The following is a 20,146-nucleotide window of genomic DNA, read 5'->3' as shown; positions in this document are numbered from 1 at the left end:
TCCAAGAAAAGATGGCTGAGTTGGGTACCTGTGGGGATTTCATTAAAGAAGGCACATCTCATTTTGTGGCGTAGGACTGCATTAAGCGATGTGGGTGCCTTGTCCATTTCCCTGTTTGCCTGAAACTTTTTACACTATTACAGTGTACTAACTTGCATTTAATCACTGCTTCACAAATATTTTATTTTTCTTATATAAAACATAAAAACTAACATTATCTTGTTGTTGCACACTGGCTAATTTTTAGTGTTGGTAGTGTGAACGGTCTAACTGGTACAGTGATTTGCTGCAAAACAGCAACCATTTTGTTCTTGGACCAAAATTACCATTCCAGTGTCCGATGCAAAAAATGCATTTGGGCTGTGTATATAACTTCAATTATGGAGGGGAGTCTAAAAATCTAGGTCTGTTTTGTTATTGATGCTGTGAAGTGCCTTCAGCAGGTGATTTTTTTCACACTATGTATTTATTGTATTTCAATACTGCTTTAATTGTCATAGTTCGATCTTACTGGATCCAGAAATTTGTAGGTTGGGGAGGTATTTAGAATTCTCTGTCAGAGATCTCTAGTGCCTTATTGAAGTGCAAACCATAGGATTCTGTAGGTTGTCGCTGTGACAGCTAAAGTGGTGGGTGTGTAGTGCAAAAGAAACCAGTTTCTCTTCCATTGCTTTCATGGGATAAATGTATTCTCATGCTGGTGGAGTGTGGGTAAAAGGTTCACGATATGATAAACACCACTTTTTAGTACAGTGGTACCTCGGGATACGAATTACCCAGCTTACGAATTTTTCGGGATACGAAAAAATCCCATAGGGATTTATTGTTTCGGGTTACGAACGTTTTTTCGGGTTACGAAAAAACGCCGGCGCTGTTTAAATGGAGCCGCGGCGGAGCCGCGGCTTTTTTCCCCATTAGCGCCTATGGCAATTCGGGTTACGAAGGTTTTTCGGGTTACGAAATTAGCCGCGGAACGAATTAATTTCGTAACCCGAGGCACCACTGTAGGTGGAATTTACTGAAAGGAGATGCCAACCAATACAGTAATGGTTACATAACCACACCAAAGTAGTCTAGGTCAGTGATGTCCGAAGTCTGGCCCTCAGCTGCTGTTTTGTACTTCAGCTCCCAAAATCCCAAACCTTTGGCCAAGGTGACCGAGGCTTCTGGGAGCTGAAGTCCAAATCTAGAGTTTGGACATTGCTGGTCTAGGACTGGGTAGTCCACAAATGGGAGTTAATTGTCACCAGCATGTTGAGCTGTTTTAAATGTGTTTGTATAATGTGTAAATGAAATGATTTTAATTCTTTTAAAATTTGTATTGGTAAAGTTTTTAACCAGTTTTATCTGACTGCCTCTGATTTTCTGGGCCTCATTAAAGATGGTTGTGTTGTATTTTTAGTTATTCATCATATTCTGACTTAAGGTAATGGTATCCCTGATTGGATCAGGCCCTTTTCTGCTATGATTATGACATGCCATAGTCTATATAGCATGTGCCATTCTCCCTATATAGCTTGGTTTATAATACCAAGTAACTATGGCACATCCATACACTGATGCAGCCCAAAGCTGAACAGGGGTTATGAGCAGCACCTCAGAAGCTGCCTTTATCCTGTCGTGATTTGCTAATTGCAGTGCCTGAATTTGATAACAATAAACAGATTAGCATTTTATTGTGCAGTTGCTTCAGTTTTGAGCAGCCTACTAGCATGGCTATAAAATGTCACCATGGCAAGTTCATTCAAAGGGAAATTCCTCCCTTACCATAACCAAGAGAAGTCCTAAAACATGTGGTTGAAAAATAGATGCTTTAGGACACTAATGCAGTTTTTTTTTCTTTTGAAAACAGGGAGCTTTCAAGATTTATTGCTGCTGGGAGATTACACTGCAAAATAGACAAAGTCAACGAAATAGTAGAAACCAACAGGTACCAGTCAAGTTTCTTACTGCATTTGGGGACAATATGTGATAGTTACTAGGAAACATATATAGATTCTGGTGTCAAATGCCTGCCAGCCTCTGTCTAGCTGTTTTGAGCAGGTACTGACACAGTACTTGGGTGGAAGCCTTAGCTTGGGAGTGGATGGTGATTTATGCCTATGTTCCTGAGCTCCAGCTTTAAATATCCTTTGTATGATTGGCATTATAAGGAACAGTGTGTGTTTAACGTTCCTTAGGTAACCCTCACATCATACACTCCTCAGAAAACTTGGGCATTTTCTGAAGTGTACTTAGTAGTTTACTACTTAATTTTGCCACACTGCAAAATTAATATAGTTTGACACCACATGGCTCTGTCCTATAGTATCCCGTGATTTGTAGTTGTATCACCAGAGCTGTCTGATGGAGAAGACCAAATATCTCACAAAACTACAATCACAAGAATCCATGGCAGTTAAAGTGGTGTCAAACTGTATTAATTCTGCAGTGTAGATGCAGCCCAAAACAAGTGTATTATTTAAAATACATGGATGCTGTCTGCATTTTGCAGGAAAAGATACTTGTGAACCAGCTACCTTTGAAAGAAACCTGTATGCCATTCTTGCTTGCTTACTGTGGAACACTAGAACATAGTTTGAAAGCCAGTGATGTAGAATGATTTCTAAATTCTCTTTTCCTTCCCATCTGTAGGCCTGACAGCAAGAACTGGCAGTACCAAGAAACAATAAAAAAAGGAGATTTGCTGCTAAACAGAGTTCAGAAGCTTTCTAGAGTAATTAATATGTAACTTTTTTTAAAAAAAAAAAAAGAGGAAAAGACGAATGCATACAAGAACAGTTTTGCAAATAATTATCATTGTATAACTTGTTATTCTATAGCTAAGAAAATGGCAGCCATGGCGTAGGTAGGAATTTTACAGGCTATTTCATGGTGTAAACAGCAGAACTGTATAAATGTTCCGTTCATGTTTTCAGATCAACTTCATTTATTAAATGTGGAATACAGTTGACTTGTTTCTTTGTTTTTGTTTTGGGGGAGAGGGTTGCATTAATGAGCTATTTAAAGCTTAGTGTCTAATGCATTTTTATTTAAAGCTTTTTCACCAGAGACAGTTAGTGATGCTGTGAGAGAGAACTTGTAAGCTGACTGAAGGTCTGATATTGTACACATTAAACTGGGGATAAATCTCACTGAACTGTAAACAGGCATATATAGGAATACTTCATAAAGGGGTGGGAATTATGTGGCCCTCTAGATGTTGAACTGCAATTCCCAGCAATAACAATAGCAAGCACAGCAGCCCCAACAAGCATTGCCAGTGGGAAAGAACATTAGGAGTTGCAGTTCAACATAAAAGCCCTACATATGCCCCTGTATCTGCAGGACCAGTACACATGGCTTCACTTATCGACAGCTGAAAAAAAATATTCCCTGTAGGAATCTCTAGGTCCTCCAGTGCAACTCTATGGTCAAATTCACCCAGAACTCATTCATTTCAACAGCATTCACTATTATCCGTGCTTTCGCATTTCTGTGGTAAATCCAGGAACATATCTGCTGTAGATACTGGGGTCATACTGTAACTTTTTTCTAGTGCTCTGTGGGACATAGCAATTTCAATTATTTCAAAATAAAATACTGCTTAAAAAAAGAAATGCTGTTGTAGCCAGTGACCCTGGACAATTAATCATACAAAAAGAAATATGTTGCTTTGATAAGTTGCTGACTTGAGTTGCCAAAAAAGACGGGTGTGTGAAAACACTGGGAGCCAGAAGATAGATAGCAAAGAACAGTTCAAGATACTAATACAGTTATACGCAGTTATCTTTGTTTCCAAGATACCCCATGGATAACAAAATCGGTGGATGCTCAAGTCCCATTAAATATCATGACATAGCAAAATGGTGCCCCTTAAAAAATGGAAAATCAAGGTTTAATATTTGAAATTTACATATTTTTTAAAATTTTCAAACCGTGGATGCTTGAATCCGTGTATAAAAAGGGCCGACTAAACAACCAAAACCAAAGAACTGATGTAGGATGTGGAAAGCAGTTCCAGAACAAATTATTTTAATGAATTACCAGCAGATGGCAGATGAGATGCACAAAAAGTTTAAAAAGTGCATCTAACACGAGTGTGAGAAAGCTGCGTACACATGCTGGATCAGACCTGCTCTGCACTTTAACCCCTCATGTCTGAAGGAAACATAGGGAAGGTGTGTTAGCTTCCAAGTAATTAAGCTAATCCTGTGTTTCCCAAACTTTGGACCTTCAAATGTTTTGGACTAGAAGTTGTAGTCCCAAACACCTGGAGAACCAAAGTTCGGGAAACACTGAGCTACAATTTCTAATTAAAGCTAAGAAGCTTATCTTGTGGGGCAATGCTTGTAACACACTGTGTATTAGATGTGTGTCCTAAAGAGATGCACTTGATAGAAGACCACATAAGGTGTACCTGTAACTGATCTCTTTGTGAGGAAGCTCTCTTTTGGCAAATTTATAGTTCAAAACATTGAATGGCTCTTGGAGGTCACCTTGTACAATCTGCTGAATGAGGAATGCAGTGACAACACTGTGTTGATGGAATGGTTACCGGTAGTTGTAACCGACTATAGGGAGCGGTGCTCATCCGTTACTAAGCTGAAGAGCCAGCGTTGTCCGAAGATGACTCCAGTAGTCATGTGGCCAGCATGTCTGCACTGAATGCTGTTACCTTTCCACCGAAGTGGTACCTATGCTTTCGAACTGCTAGGTTGGCAGAAGCTGGGACTAGTGACGAGAGCTCAACCCATCATGTAGCACTCAGGCCTCAAACTGCTAATCTTCCAGTCTTTCGACGATCAGAATTGGCGTCTTAACCACTAAGTTACTGCATCCCATTATATTGTCTTAAAAATCTATTCCACCCATTATGACATACTGAGGAAACAAAACATGAATAATTCCATCATTGTCTTAAGCAAACCTTTTGTTTCAATGGTTACAGGCCTCCTGGTGTGCTAAAAGAATGAGCAAATATTTTTAATCTGAACTATCCAATCACTGCTTTCTGTATGATAAGTTTTATGGTGTGCCTAAATGAGTGAAACACAGATCCAGCTTAACATAATGGCGGAAGGCACTAAATTTGGGGGCTTGTTTATTAGTTGCCACTTAAAATGCTGCCCAAATCCTCTGCTATAAATAGAGAACTGAAGAGGAGGGATAGTACAGAAATGTGGGAGAAACTATTTCATAGTGAACTGAAGGATACTTGTGAAAAATTATTTCCCCACTTCCAAAATCTGGGTCAGTGTACTTGAACAACTCTGGTTTCCCAGTTTCAAAGAACTCAAGTGAATGTCATAAAGCCATTTTTCCCTTCATGGGAGGCTACCAGAAATGCAGAAAAGCCAATTGCCTCCCTGAACCCTCTAGACTCTATGGAGATGGGGTGGCTATGAACTCATGTTAATATCACAAACTCCTTTCTACCTTACCACATGATCACATATGACAGGTAATCTAATGCTTACAGAAGGCTAAAATACTTAAGACACACCATTAGGTATCGTAACCTCTATCTTGAGCCTAAACTATGATCCTTGCTGGTTGAATTCAAGATATAGCCGTGTTAGTCTACAGAATTAGTATGTAGGGAGACCTTGTAGCACCTTTGAGACTAACCGAAGAAGTAGTCTCAAAGATGCTACAAGGTCTACATATGATCCTTGCTGTTCATCTCAGAAACAGTCTTAAGGAGACACTCAAACCTGCTTCACATTGCATTCATTTGCAGACAGAAGCTAAGTCCCCTCCTTCAGACATTCTTGGTTGTCATTATGAAGCAGAAACATACTGTGCATAAAGACATCCTAATTATTTTATTGCTTTAAGTCACATCTTGTTTATTCAACAAGTTAATTTCCTGGTCATGAAGCAAAAGCACAACTTTTTTCTTATAAATAGTATAAATTATTTTATTTACAGAAACTTGTTACAAAACAAATAGACTATATATTTATCTTCTTTTTTAAATATCCAAAGTAATTTTTTTTCTACCCCATGACATTTGTTCATGTACTATACAGCAGCCAACACAAAAGTTCAGCTCTGAGCAGATGCTCTTGAATATGTATACAAATTATCAAACTATTCACACATTTTACACAGGAGATTGCTTCCCCACCCCTCTCTGTGGAGCCAGGCTCAACTCCAAAAACAAGAAGCTTCCATGGCCTACATTCTCATTGACATTATGTAGTGCTCATTAAAAAATAATAACAATAATAATAATAATCACCTTTCATAAAAAGTAAGATATTTTGCACAAAGCAGTTAAAATAACAGGTTTTCTGCCGAAGGAAAGCAAAACAATCTTTTCAAGTCCAATCCCCTTCACCATACAATTCCCCATTACCCAAGAGACAAACAGAAACAAAAGAATCCTTGGCAATAGTAACTCTTGCCGGAAGACAACTTACCGGAAGATGATGGGTTGAAATCACACTAGGAACACAAGCTTACTGCGAACCTCTCCCATTCCTCACTAGAATGAACAGGAAATTGTGCCTTTGCAGAACCCTGTTCATTTCCCGTGAAGTTTATAGACAGAGGTTGTTGGTGGCTAGTGTTGGTAGTCTGCAAAATTGCTTTTGAGAGGTAACTTTTTTCCTCCATAATACAAAATAATTATAACATTCTGTATCTAAAGTTCTAGCTGACAGAAACAGAGGAACAGTTATTCAAATTTTTTTCACTGAATATATCTCCAGAACCTTTGGCATTATTTATGAACTGGGGACTTGCTTCAGACTGATCTACTGCTTTGCTTTGCTTTACTTTTTATTATTCCCATGCATCCTCTCTCCCTCATTATTGGAAAGTCATATGTAGGTGGGAAAAGCAAGCTCCATTATTTTAATTCAACAGAACATTCAAGTCTTTAAAGGAGAAGCTGTCTAAAAAACAGTCCAAGCTTAAAATCTAGATATATAAATCAGGCACTTTCAGTTTTTCCATTAGTCTGAAACCATGTAAAGACTCACACAAAGGTGCACGCATGTGGGCACACACACAAACACACACGCATACACATACAAACGAATGCCAAAAAGAAAGAAAAAAAAGCAGTGTGTCACAACTAAAGGTTGTCTTTTGGGACTCAGGCAACTGTAAGCAATGTTGTGTATACGAGAGCAGGCTAACAGTATGCAACCAAATGCCCCACAGCCTCGCCACTTAGAAGAGTGGCACCTGTGGGCACAGGGCTGCAACGTCGGAGCCTTCCTTTGTATCCAGCAACTCCCAAGACATTAAAAAAGGGACACAGCTTTCCCCACTTCCCAAAGCAGAGACATCCCTTAAAAACTGTAAATAGGCATGTTAGCTATTGGCTTGGCAGTGAACCACTTCAAATGATAAAAAAGGGTATTTGCTTTTTTTCTTTTTAATTAATAAATACTAGATGATTTTCAATTGTACCAAAACTGGATATAAGAAAAAAAGACCTGTGCAAAAATACATATTTAAATATGTACAATCAATTAACAAAATATGTCTTCTGAAATAGGGATACTTCAATATTTATAATAGAACAAGAAATTCCAAAATAAAGATACAAAAGTATGGGTTTCATTATTTCATATAATTCTTTGTTCATCATTGCAACATTTTTTTAGGTTAAGAAAACTGCAGGAGTCATAATGAGAAGCTGGAAAGACTATAAAAACTGTATCTTAAATTAATACCAAAATCTTTCTAAGAAACAACCCAGCCACTGCAAATCTTGCAAGATAAATTAAATTTGAAATTTCCTTAATTATATACAGTAAGAATGTTGTCAGACATTAAAAGCTTCAAAAACAATAATTCCATTTATTACTAAGCTCCCCAAATGGAATATTGTTTGTGTAATAGTTAAGCAAGTCTACACTGTGAGGGCAGGCATAAATTAAGACGTCCTCTAGTTCTATTCATGGCAAATTTTAAAATTATAAGCCATTACAGACAAGTACAGAACACAATTCCTCCCTGGAATGTCTTTTACATACCTGCTTCCACCACAGAATGCACCATCTGGGCTTTGTGCAAGAGCATGGCTGTGTTTCTATGAATTTCCCATCCTTTCAACATGGCTTTGTAATGCAGACATTCACAGTGGGAATTGGGTCCAAGGCTTCAACCCATTTAAATTAAACACAGTGGTTAACTACTAGACTTTCCATAGAGATCTACATGTCTTTCAAGGAGCCTGGGACTTGCTGTGATCTTTTCAGAGCATTTTATTTATAAAACAAACACGTTTTTGAGTACTTAAAGCCACTAAAGTTTTAACTTATGAAAAATTTGTTGACCTTCAAAGGTAAATCTATCAAAACCAAATTGCACTTGTGATTGAAAATACCCAACACATGGGATGGCGCCTGTGTTGATTTTCTCTCTGCAGGAGCAGATGCATTACTTTGGTTGTACCCTCCCACTCCCCAAATAAGCCAATTAACAATTGGTTTTAAAATTTTACAGAATCATCTATAAACTGAGGGGTTCGCTTAAAACTTCCCCGCCCCCCAGTATGCAATCATTTTAAATATTTGCATAATCATCACCATTGAAAGTACTTTTTTTTCCTTTTCTTAAAAACAACACATGATCTTTTGTAATTTCAAGGCTTTAGAGTTGTCTGCATAGAGTCTTGTTGCTTCACGGTGTTTTAGTAATTCAGTAGCAAATTTCACGTCGATTTGGAAACGTCAATAGTTAAAATTCAACAAACAAAAAACCCCAAGGAGTTGCTGCTCGTGGTGGCTTTAGGATCCCTGATGTGCAATTTGCCACCATTGTAGGGAGAAAGGCTGGGCTGCATCAACAAGGTAGGCTCAGATTGTCTAATCTCAGCAAGATCTGGTGGCCCTTTTAAGGCAGAAGTCTACAGGCACATCCTTTGAGAGCTACTCCTGCATGAGCGCTGTTCATGTGATTCAGACAACCACTCTTCTTCCTCAGATAGTTAACCTTTTGGCCACATGATTACCAAGGGCTTGGAGGGGCTGAACCAAGCCCATAGCTAGCTGGTGTCCTCCATCTTGCCTCAGTTGATTGCTGCACAAATAAACTCACTGGGGAGGAAATGGCTGTCTGAACTCACAATCCAACACACTCCATTAAATGGATTGCAGGTGGTTTTTTAATACATATATATTTGCACTAGGAAAGCTCCTCATGGATTATACCTTATGGTTTGTTTGGATTTATACTTTTTGCTCTTTCCTTCATATAAAAGGTTTTAACATTCTATGTTGTATTTCAAGATTCACTACTGCTGGAAATAACCAGATCAATGGATAATATTAAAGCCCTTCTAAGTTTTGATCCCTCCCCTAAAAAGTTTCTTGTGGGGTTAAAATCTGGAATCAGATAACATGTTTAAAAACACTCCCCTATTGTGTTCAGGATGGCGACACAAAGGGTTCAATATAACACTGAGCTCAGAATTTGAACTGGCACTTAATGCAGTCATCAGAAAAAATCTGAACATGGAGTTTAGAAATTGGTATATAATATCAACGTACTGCAAAGTATTTCTAGGGAGGAAAAAAAAAGAATCACTGAGAATTCAGTGTCTTACACTTTGTTTCAGTTTTGTACATTTATGTTTCAGTTTTTTATCCCCTGTGCCCACCTGAAAAGGTTGGATGCTACAACCGACTTCAATTGGCATTTTCTAGTTTCTCCTTCACTTACTCCAAACAACAAAGGCTTATGGCATACAGTATAGGTCAAGAAATGTTTTCTTTGGGAATAGTTTTAGAGGTCATTCACCATCCTGAATTTGAAAGTGGTTGATGTACATTTTAAAATTAAAGCAATTTTGTTTAAAATCAAGCAGGCACAGCCCTCCTCCAAACAATGCCACTGGCAGCCTCCGTTCATTTCCATGGGACTTTCAGAGGGCCCTCCCTCCCCAGGCTCCCCTGGAATGAACAAAGGATTTTAAGCAGCTATGCTTGGTGGGTGCTGCCCATACAATTATTCTGTACCATGTTATTTTTTTTCTTTAAATTAAAACCTGCTTTTCTTTTTGGGTGATGGCCACATCACTCAGAGGAAAAAAAAAGGGGGGGGGGGGGGAGAGCATGTGTTTGTTTTTTAGAACTCCTGACAGCTTCTTATCCCAAATCATTTTTATCCCCAAATGCTGGGTAAATTGTTTCTAAATTGTGCTATTTTTGCATTCCAATCAAGGAACATTACTATAAAACACTAAAGCCATATTCCCTTCTTGAGGGCTTCTTCTTCTTTTTTTATTGTGCCTAACACATTGTGCCCCCTTCTTGAGGGTTTTTTTCATTGGACAGTGTCAAAATGGCAGTTAGTTATGCCTATGACACCATCAGAAGAAAAGAAAAACAAGTCCACAGTAATGTTCTTCCCCAAACTTTGCTTAGCCCAACCAATCTAGACCAAATAGTGGCAAGATGATGTATTCCTGTAAGTAAAAATCTGACAGGGATTTGTAGCAAGATGTCCAGACCACGGGTAACACTGATAGGAACAATCCTGTGGCTGGACAGCAATCTAGTGTCCATTTCCAAGCTTCGCTGCTACAGACATGGCTTCAGGGAAACTCCTTGATTGGGTGACAGTCCAGTAGATTTCCACACCTGAGGACCGCGGGAAGCTGGGAGAACTCAAAAAGGCATCTTGGAGTCCAGAATTTCCAGATGGAGTTTTTTTCCACGTGTAGTGAAAATAATCCAGTTCTATCACGGTACTGTCAACTGTTAGGGACGAGCCTTTGGCTTTTACACAAATGGAGGGAAAGGAAAAAAGAAACAGATAAATAAATAAATACATGAAGAGGTTCAGCCATACTCAGTGATCTAATCTTGGATACTAAACATATAATTTAGCAAAATCCAGTGACACTTGTAACAGCCAAACCCTTTGTTTAGGAGAGTGAACTGTTTTATTCCCATTAGATTACCATCAATAATATTTTTAGAGAGCTCTGTGTTGCAAGGCCTAAATACCCTGAAGGCCTCAGATTCTATCTGATCTTGAACACTTAGCAGGGTCAGCCCTGGTTAGTACCTGGATGGTAGGCCACCAATGAACACCAGGTGCTATAGACTATATTTCAGCAACTGGCAAAACCACCTCTGAGTACATCTTGCCTAAGAATACCCTATGAAATTCATGGGATCACCATAAAGTGACAGGTAACCTGAAGGCACAAAAAGCAGAAAGAAACCCTCTGACCTGTTCTTGTGAGTCATGAAGGAATGCAGGCAGTTACCAAAGTCCTAATAGCCTCTAAAAGATTAATAAACTTATTGAGGAATAGCACGACTATATTCCATTGATGAATCTTACCCACTGGCCTAGAAGCCATCCTCCATTTGTTCATTTTTACTGTTTTCCAAACTAATCATCAGCAACATTTTTGCTTTTGACAAGTAGAATATATGTGGTTGTTAAATTTAAATGCATGATATATTTAGATAACACACACCTGAGTTGATTTCAGAGACACATCTGACCTGTTTTAAACTGCTGGTGTTTGATTCAGAGCCCATGGATTATCTGCTGCTGGCTGAGAGAACAAAAAAATCCACAGGTACACAGCTATCTTTGCCTTTCCTGAGTTGGAGGGAAGCCCTGCAGGATATGCTCTTAATCCCTAACAGAACATGCTATTTCCTACTCAATCCCAATCTCAAAAGTTGGAAGAGAATAAATTATGAAATGCAACCACATTCATTGTGAAAGAAAGGTTGTGAAATAACAGTTGCATTTTAATTTCCCAAAAGTCCTCCAACACATAATAGAGACAATCAAGATACCCATCATCATTTTTTCAAGCAAGACAAATATAAATATGAGCAGCATTTAGAACAGGAATTGTCCAGCAATAACAAATTCATCTGTATATAGATTGACTTGAGAGCCAGTGTAGTGTAATGGTTTGAGTGTTGGGCTACGATTCTGGAGCCCAAGTTTCAATTCGCAATTCTGCCAGGAAACCCACAGGGTGACCTTGGCAAGTCACATGCTCTCAGACTCAGGGAAAGGCAATGGCAAACCTCCTCTGAACAAATCTTGCCAAGAAAACCCCATGATAGGGTTGTGTTAGGGTCGCCATAAGTTGAAAACGACTTGAAGGCACACAACAGCAATAACAATGGGTTTGACTTAAATAAAATTTCATACCTGATGAAGGACAGAATTGTTCATCAGTCCTTGTGTCCCTGGGATTGCACCAGTGTGTTTTGTGTGAATGTTGTTCACTGGTGGCAATTTGGCAACCTTGTTTGCTTTGCTGCTGCTGTTTATGCTGCTTGAACCAGGCGAGCACTTTCTTTTCTTTCCTATTAATTTATCTAGGGAAGGATGTGAATGTGAAAACCCGCTGTGCGAGTTAACACTCAGTTCGCTGGACTGGTGAATGAACGGCCCCAATGAGAGGGTGGAATCGCCACTGTTCACCATCACGCTCATTCTTTTAATCGATTCTGCAGGGCTCCCACTTGGAGGGCCCCTCCCTGATTGGTCATGTTTGAGGCTAACAGAGTTAGCTTTACTAGTCATACAATTGAGGCCAACACTGTGGGATGAAGACATCACAGGTGAGTGATAAGAAGCCCCAGAGTTTCCAGAGTTAACCACACAGTTTTTCCTAAAGGACTCTGTGGAATGAGAAGAAGGTGCTGGCAGCACAGAACTGTTTTTACGTTTCTTTCCTGAGCTGCCGCTACTGCTGTTGCTACTGGTACTGTTACAGTTGGTGCTGCTAGCGGAAGGTTCCTTAGGCTTAAAAGACTTGCTGGATTTCAATTTCTGAGGTTTGCTGGACAGAGGTGAAGGTACTGAGGAAAGCACTGGAGGTGTCGAAGGGGACGTAGACACTTGTCTTGATTGCATACTGCAGGCAGGTTCTGCTGCACCAAAACTAGCAGGGTTGGCATTTAGCGTAGTCCCATGAGATGGTACTGATTTACCACTAAGAGATAAACAGGAAGGAGACACAAGTACTGGTGGAGACATAGCTGTGGTGGGTTGGTGGAAACCTGTTGTGCTGGCACCGTATTGGGACACAGGCGTTGAGCTTGTCCGGTGTGGAGCATGTACAGATGCACTGTTACTTGTTGCTGGAGGAATTTTCCTGGAGGGCAAAGGGAGAAAAAGAGTGCCGTTTGCAGATAATTATGTTATGAAGCCAAGTATCTTAACTACAAGGCCCTAAAAAGAAACACAGGATGTATTCACATAAACAAAGCTCTTTCTCTATGCAACCCCTCAGGGCCAGCTAAGGACCCCTGGCAGAGCAACGTAGCTTATCTGTGCTTTCCTCTTTTCAGGGTGCCAGCATCCTTGATAAATATCCTATGTCCTGAGGTTTGAAGCAACCAAATAGCATTCAGGTCTTTCCGAATCAGCTCCTTTCTATCAATTGCTTGTTGTAGGGAATTCTGATATGTTTTCAGGTTGAAAAGAAATGGACAAGAAACAATTCTAGAAAATAAACAATTTAACACCTAGGTTTCGTAGAAACAACCACAATACCAGATATAGATCCCACAAAATCATAGATAATTTCAGTTCTTTCAAAAATGTTTGTTTGCTCTCTTGAGCAGCAAATGAAAGCAAATTTTCCTTGCTCACTCTTTGAGTATGTGAGCAACAACATTTGACAATGAGACACACTGAAATCTCTTCAGTTTCTACTTACTTCCACATCTGTGAGTTAAGATGCTTGTCCACCATGACGTTAAGTGCACATCGGATATGGTTCCATCGTCTGTCAAACACGTAGTAACCTCTTCCAATTTGTCGACTACCAAATGTGCAAAACTGGGGGATGAGGGGGAGGAACATTCATTTTAGTGATTTTCTTAATTGAAAGCATCATTTCAGCAAATATAAATGAATCAAAGGTAAACATGATAGTTGAAAAAAAACAAAACAAAAACAAACCCCAAATGCACTGACAAAGTCATAAGCCTGATTATGTGTCATTATAATACAAGAAAGAACATCCATTTGTAGCACGCAGGGCACATGTGCCTCTGTATCAGTGCAACTAGCCTGCTATCTCATTTTCAATCTGTTTACTAGAGCTTGGTAGCTTCTGTTGTCATACTACAGCAACCATGACCAATCCCAATGCTCTGTAATTAGAAACGTATTTTAAATCCAAATCCATAGGTGCATTTTGTTGTTTCTCCTTCTACACAATAAAATTAAACTGTAATCACAAATTTAGAAAACAAAGCCATCTCTCAGAAAATTCAACTAGGAACATACAGCAGCTGGTTGAGGATGATGATCTGAATAAAGACAATCCAGTTTTTCAAGTGGCTCTTCTTTTTCATCACATTCTCCCTCATCACTGGATAACCGAGATGCTGGCTCAGTGGCAGGCAGGGGAGCCTGTGGAGATTCATGGACTGACAGAGACTCACTAGGGGCATTCCCACTCTGTTGGGCTGGACAGCCTGGAGGCCTTCATAAGAGGAATCAACAAATAAAAGTGAAAAATTGCAGGCCAATATACAATGTTGCTTAAATATACTATTAAATGCATTTTTGCACACATCCTTCTATCATACCGAAAATCTTTCATAGACAACTGAATATGGCAGTGTACTATGGTTTTATTTGTGCAACATGAAATTCACAGAATATGAGCTAACAGGAGCAAATTAAACCAACACCAGTCAGAAATAAACATGGTTTTACTAGGTTCAAGACAAGTACTCAGTCAAGACAACCTTTCATAAAAAAGTGTAGTACAGAAAGAGAGAGATCTCTCATTTTACAAGACAAAGGCAACAGTCACACTGATTAAGAGAGAACTAGCACCAAGGCAATGGTCAGAGCATTAGACCTAGACACCTATGTTTGCATCTCAACTTATCTCAATAGACAACCTTGGATCAGTCACTCATTCTCGGGCTAACCTACCTGAGAAGATTATTACAAGGCTAAATGAAAAGGGAGACTATGTATGCTACCTTGCCTTGAGCTCCATGGATAAAAGGTGACATTAAAGTGAAACAATCAAGTGAACAAGATAAAATCCCATTCCCAACCCAGACTCTTTTACAACAGTGCTAACAGGGACTGTGATGCTGTAGTTTCTCTAACCATTTCTTTTCAAGCAAAATTTGTAAAGTGGTAAAGATTAGAGAGGCCAGGATTCAAACTCAAAAATATAACACCTTCTCTGCCTGCCTGCCTGCCTCAAAGGTCTATGGTACATATAAGCCAGGTCTATGTACACTGCCCTACATTTCTTGAAAAAACGCTGGAATTATGAACTAAGTAATAAGGAAAAGGGCCAGAGTGAAAGAAGTATGTATTGTCCAAAATCTGAAAAATCTGAAAATACACAAACAAATATCTTCTAAAATATGTTAACACTTTTAGAGATAAAAAGGCTGGCAAATTTTAATATTCGTTTTTACAATTAAAAAAAAACCTACAAGAGGTTCTACATTATGTAGAAAATAGGTGAAAAAAATCTTGTCAATCAGCTATAAACTGGAAAATACTTAAGCCTCTCACAACTATGATCCTTTCTTCCTTAGCACAACTACTAACAGTCTTTCCTCAAATTTCTTTTAAGCAAGTTGCACAAAAGGGCAACTACAGTGTGTTTATTGCTGAAAAAAATCCAAAAGAAGGCTGACTGCACAAAGTATTTTACTCCTTTATGTGGTCATTTCTGGTCCACAATTCAGAACATACTAGACAGAATGATGACCAAGCTCTTGTCAATATTTTCAGTCTTCAGCCTGTGCTATATTAATGCACTCATGTTTTCCAGTTGTAGAATAGGTCACAATGACCTGTATCTAATCAGCATGTTTATATATTACATCCAATACTGTAGACAGCATGCTTCTCAATGAACACAAAAAGAACAGTACTTTTGCACCAATATCCCGCTTGTGGGCTTCCCATAGATAATTGCTTCACCACTGTGCGACTAGAACACTGGACTAGATAGACCTTTGATCTGATTCAATATGGCTCATATGTTCTTATTCATTTTGAAAACATCTAAGTGTTAATTACACTTTATTGACCTGTTATTCTGCCAAGTGTAACAAGCAAGTCAGCTCAGATCTAACATGGGCTTTGTGGGAATGCCTGACCCCAGGAACCAAGCGCTGGGCCTGGTCAGTACATGGTTGGGAGGCAGTTTGGAATCTGAGGGTTATAAAATAATCTCACTGCATCGCAAAAGTGCAAATTTCACTTTTCAATTAGACCATCAACTAAAGAATGATAACAGCTACAAAACACTTTGTTTGCTGTATGTAATTATCTCCAGAGGGATGATAATGTTGAAATAAGGACCAATGCAAGTAGTGGTGGCAAAAGCACTATCAGTGGAAGAATTGGTGCTACTTGACAGACTAGACAAACATTTTCACAACTCATGATGCAAAATGTCATTCTTCGCTTGTGTTTGTTTACCAGAATTCTAATATTCAGATTGTATTTACCTTGGAAGACTGGGGGTATGAGGTTTGGGTTTATTAGGTACTAAAGGCTTTGATTCTGTAGGAATAACTCCATGAGAATTTTGGTGCAGCTCCTGGGAAGTTCTTGAAGGTGAGGGATGTGGTTCCCTGAGAGGGGGCATCTGCTGATGATGATCCAAATGGCGGAGTAATTCTTTTTCCCTGGTTTTGCTTTTGTGCTCAGCGAGTAATAAATCAAATCGCTTTCTCCGACCCTGCACAGCTCTCCGTTGAGTTAGGGAATGTGTCTGTAAATCAATGAACTGAGATTACTCCAAGTTGAAGCGAGATTGTAGAAAATAATCATTCAGTATCTACAAAGGCCTGGAAGTCTTATGAGGCCAGGGGCAAAACCAAGGCATGTAATGTAGCTTCTTACAAAGTCCTTTAGGTCAAACTGGAATTTGGAATTAATGCTAGAAGGAAGAAGGAACTGACCAGGGAGGAACTCCTGTCTATTCCTCAGAGTTCAGGATTGGACTGAAGAAAGAATAGTGTGGACATGGAAACAGAGACTTTAATGCCTATTAGAGTTCCATCTATCCAAAATATGTGAACTGGCCTGCAGTGACATGTTAAACTATCAGAAAAGACCTGTGAAGGGCATGTGCTATCCTTGCTTCTGACATTTGACAGCTATTAAAAGGGAGCATTCAGTTCATAAAATACTATCCCAGTGGAGCTTTTCATCCCATGATAAATCAAATTTAGTACATCTGGTATTAAGCTATATGTACTACAAGACTAGCCGAGAATTAATATTCCATCATGTTTCCAAATTCCTAAAAGTTGTGAAATTCCTAAAACCAGGACTCAGTCAACAGAATTATTTTAACATCATTATTTAATGTCATTAATACCCCTTTAGGCACACAGAATACACTTTGCAAATACATTAAACTGGCTGGTGCTCCCTCTGCTGACAATACAGCAGTCATGCACAGTCATGGAAGGGTTATTTTGTTCTTCTGCTTGTTGTTGTTAGCTGCCCTCGAGTCGCTTCCGACTCATGGCAACCCTATCCTCCACCTCCTTGCCCAGATCCTGCAAGCCCCTGCCCATAAACCCCCTGATGGAGTCTATCTGTCTGGTTTGTGGTCTTCCTCTCTTTCTTCTACCCTCAACCTTTCCTAGCACTAATGTTTTTTCTAGTGATCTGTGCCTTCTCATTATGTGGCCAAAGTATGATAGTCTCAACTTGATCATTTTAGCTTCCAAGGAGAGCCCTGGTTGGATCTGTTCAAGAACCCATTTGTTTGCTTTCTTGGCTGTCCATGGTATCCTAAGTACTCTTCTCCAGCACCACATTTCAAGTGAGTTGATTTTCTTTCTGTCTGCTTCCTTCACTGTCCAGCTCTCACATAGATACATGGTGCAGTTAAAAATACTATAAAGTTAAAAGGCAATATGCATGAAGCATACTATTCAATCCTAGTCACAATCTCTTAGTTGTACATTATCTCACATAATAAATGAGAAAAAAAAGTCTGGTAAGTTGGCTGAGGCCATATTTGGATATAAGATTATTTCCCAAATTACCTAAATTATTCTCATTTCATATTTTGTTTTATAATAGAAATCCCTATATCAGAATTGCTTGCTTCCATTTCACGGAAACCATACCTAAATAAGATTGTTATTACATTAAGTCTCTTGGCTGCCCCAATCATTTCAAAGAGAGAGACAGTGAGAGAAGAGGACGTTTGTGGTGTTCCACCTGGGCTCTCAATAGAAGCATATGCACAGTCTGAATACACTTTAATGAAAATTCTGAATTTCTTGTTGCTACCAGGAGATTTTGCTGCCCTTCTTATTAGCTTCTATTTAACCATATCATATGTTGCTTTTTAGCTTCTATTTAACCATATCATATGTTGCTTTTGGGGTTGTTTGGGTGAATTTTTGACTTCTCTGTCCTGATATTTTTTTTAAAAAATTGTTCATCAGGAAAGCATCCTACCTTGCATGTCAAAGACCTAGTACAGGGTTTCTTGGTTTCTAAGTCAATGACGCCACAATAGATATCAGGGTCAAATTCTCTCTCTGTGAAAGGAACACAATTATAATATACAGTCTGTTAAAAAACATAATACATTATTATTACTATTATTACTATTATTACTATTATTATTATTATTATTATTATAGTTTATTTTTATAGCACTGTAAATGTACACAGCGCTGTACATACAAATGATCAAATCAATAAAAATGAAACCTGCCAACAGCGTACAATCTACAAAATAAAACAATAGGTAATAATATAAAATAGAATTGGTTAAATAAGTAGGCAACAATTAAAAACAACATTTACTATCCAATAAAATATCAGATAGATAATTACACAGTGCCTGGGAATGCTTCTGTGAACAAGATATATCTATTGGCAGGTGTAACTAAACTCAAAATTGCTTTCAAATGTGAAATATGGAGGTCTTATTATCTTTCCATTAAAAAATAGCCAATAGTGCACTTGGTTTCCACTCCCACTTGCAGACCTCTGTACACTTTGAAAGCCTGCTCTGGATGCTGCAAAACTCTCTGGAACAGGTTTTTGGAATCTTAGAGGGCTATACCAGGACGTTGGGAAGAAAGTTCTGAATCCATTGGTGTCCGATGCAGAATCATGCTATTAGATCTTGGGCATAAGAATGATTACAATTACATGGGTACTGTACTATAGTTTCAAATAATATTTAAGTTCAGTGTGAGTCTGTTACACCCCTGGCTCTGAGAAATATAGAAAATGAAGGCAGCAGATATAACATTTGGATATAAAATGTTTTTTTGTTTCATCTTTGTATGTCTACGACTGGCAAAATCTGAAGAATGTATTCCACAAAAAGTTTCAGTGACCCAAAGAAACCTCTGAATACATAGATAATACAATGGATTGTGTGATTTTCTTCAATTCTGAACAGAGCACTCCCAGAGTCAAAGCAGTAAGACAACATTCAGAGCTTGTCACATCAAAACTTTGAAATTAAAAACCACAAAGCAAGATCAAATGATGTGTGCTGTTTTTAGGCTACTTCTTGCATGAGGAAAATGCTCTTCAGGATCTACACGAAGATCCTGGGTGATGTCATTAGGAGTTCTGGGGTGAGATACCATCAGTATGGAGATGATATTCAGCTCTTCTTTTCCTTGTTGTTGTTGGTGCTGGGGCTGCTCAGGTGCTAAACTGCTCCCTGGATGCTAGACTAGATTAGGCCAATAAAGGTGAATGCTTTTCTGAAGATGCCAACCACAGATGTTGGCGAAATGTCAGGAAGAAAAGCTTCTAGAACATGGCCACATAGCCCCAAAAACCCATAAAAAACCAAAGGTGAATGCTGACAAGATGGAGACTCTGTTAACTGGTGGTTCATAGATCTGGGAATTGGGTAAGCAATGTGCCCTGGATTAGGCTAAACTCCTCTGACTGAAGGAACAGTGCCCAACTTGGGAACATTTTTTATAACTTAACCTTGAGACCCAAGTGGACTATGTGGTTTGAAGTGAGTGGGACCAGTTTTGACTGGTCTGCCAGCTACAGTCATTCCTGGATAGGGGCAACTTCATCACATGTTAGTAACCTCCTGGTTAAACTACTGCAATGGACTGTGCCGGGCTGCCCTCTTAAGACGACACAGAAGATGTAGTTACTGCAAAATGCAGCAGTTACAAAACTTACAGAAGCAGATCAT

General features: G+C 38.9%; 2 protein-coding genes across 8 annotated transcripts in view; one reads left to right on the top strand and one right to left on the bottom strand.

The window, feature by feature from the left end:
* The window catches only part of PSMD6 (proteasome 26S subunit, non-ATPase 6), a 13,973-nt gene extending 11,235 nt beyond the window's left edge, over window positions 1–2,738 (top strand). Inside the window, exons 6-7 of the mRNA XM_042447450.1 lie at window positions 1,818–1,930; window positions 2,635–2,738. Coding sequence (XP_042303384.1) covers window positions 1,818–1,930; window positions 2,635–2,731 — 210 coding nt within the window. The 3' untranslated portion in view covers window positions 2,732–2,738. The remainder of the gene's footprint in view (window positions 1–1,817; window positions 1,931–2,634) is intronic.
* Window positions 2,739–8,189: 5,451 nt separating this feature from the next.
* The window catches only part of ATXN7 (ataxin 7), a 146,886-nt gene continuing 134,929 nt past the window's right edge, over window positions 8,190–20,146 (bottom strand). For all 7 annotated transcript variants that reach the window (XM_042455863.1, XM_042455861.1, XM_042455865.1 and 4 more), the window contains 6 exons: window positions 18,418–18,500; window positions 16,440–16,705; window positions 14,230–14,428; window positions 13,655–13,776; window positions 12,136–13,087; window positions 8,190–10,724 (listed from right to left, as the gene is read on the bottom strand). In XM_042455863.1, coding sequence (XP_042311797.1) covers window positions 10,707–10,724; window positions 12,136–13,087; window positions 13,655–13,776; window positions 14,230–14,428; window positions 16,440–16,705; window positions 18,418–18,500 — 1,640 coding nt within the window. In that variant the 3' untranslated portion in view covers window positions 8,190–10,706. The remainder of the gene's footprint in view (window positions 10,725–12,135; window positions 13,088–13,654; window positions 13,777–14,229; window positions 14,429–16,439; window positions 16,706–18,417; window positions 18,501–20,146) is intronic.

The sequence above is a fragment of the Sceloporus undulatus genome, chromosome 2 (assembly GCF_019175285.1).
Source record: "Sceloporus undulatus isolate JIND9_A2432 ecotype Alabama chromosome 2, SceUnd_v1.1, whole genome shotgun sequence".
Lineage (NCBI taxonomy): Eukaryota > Metazoa > Chordata > Lepidosauria > Squamata > Phrynosomatidae > Sceloporus > Sceloporus undulatus.
Note: the sequence above shows the minus strand (reverse complement) of the source record. Positions and strands in the feature narration are given on the sequence as shown.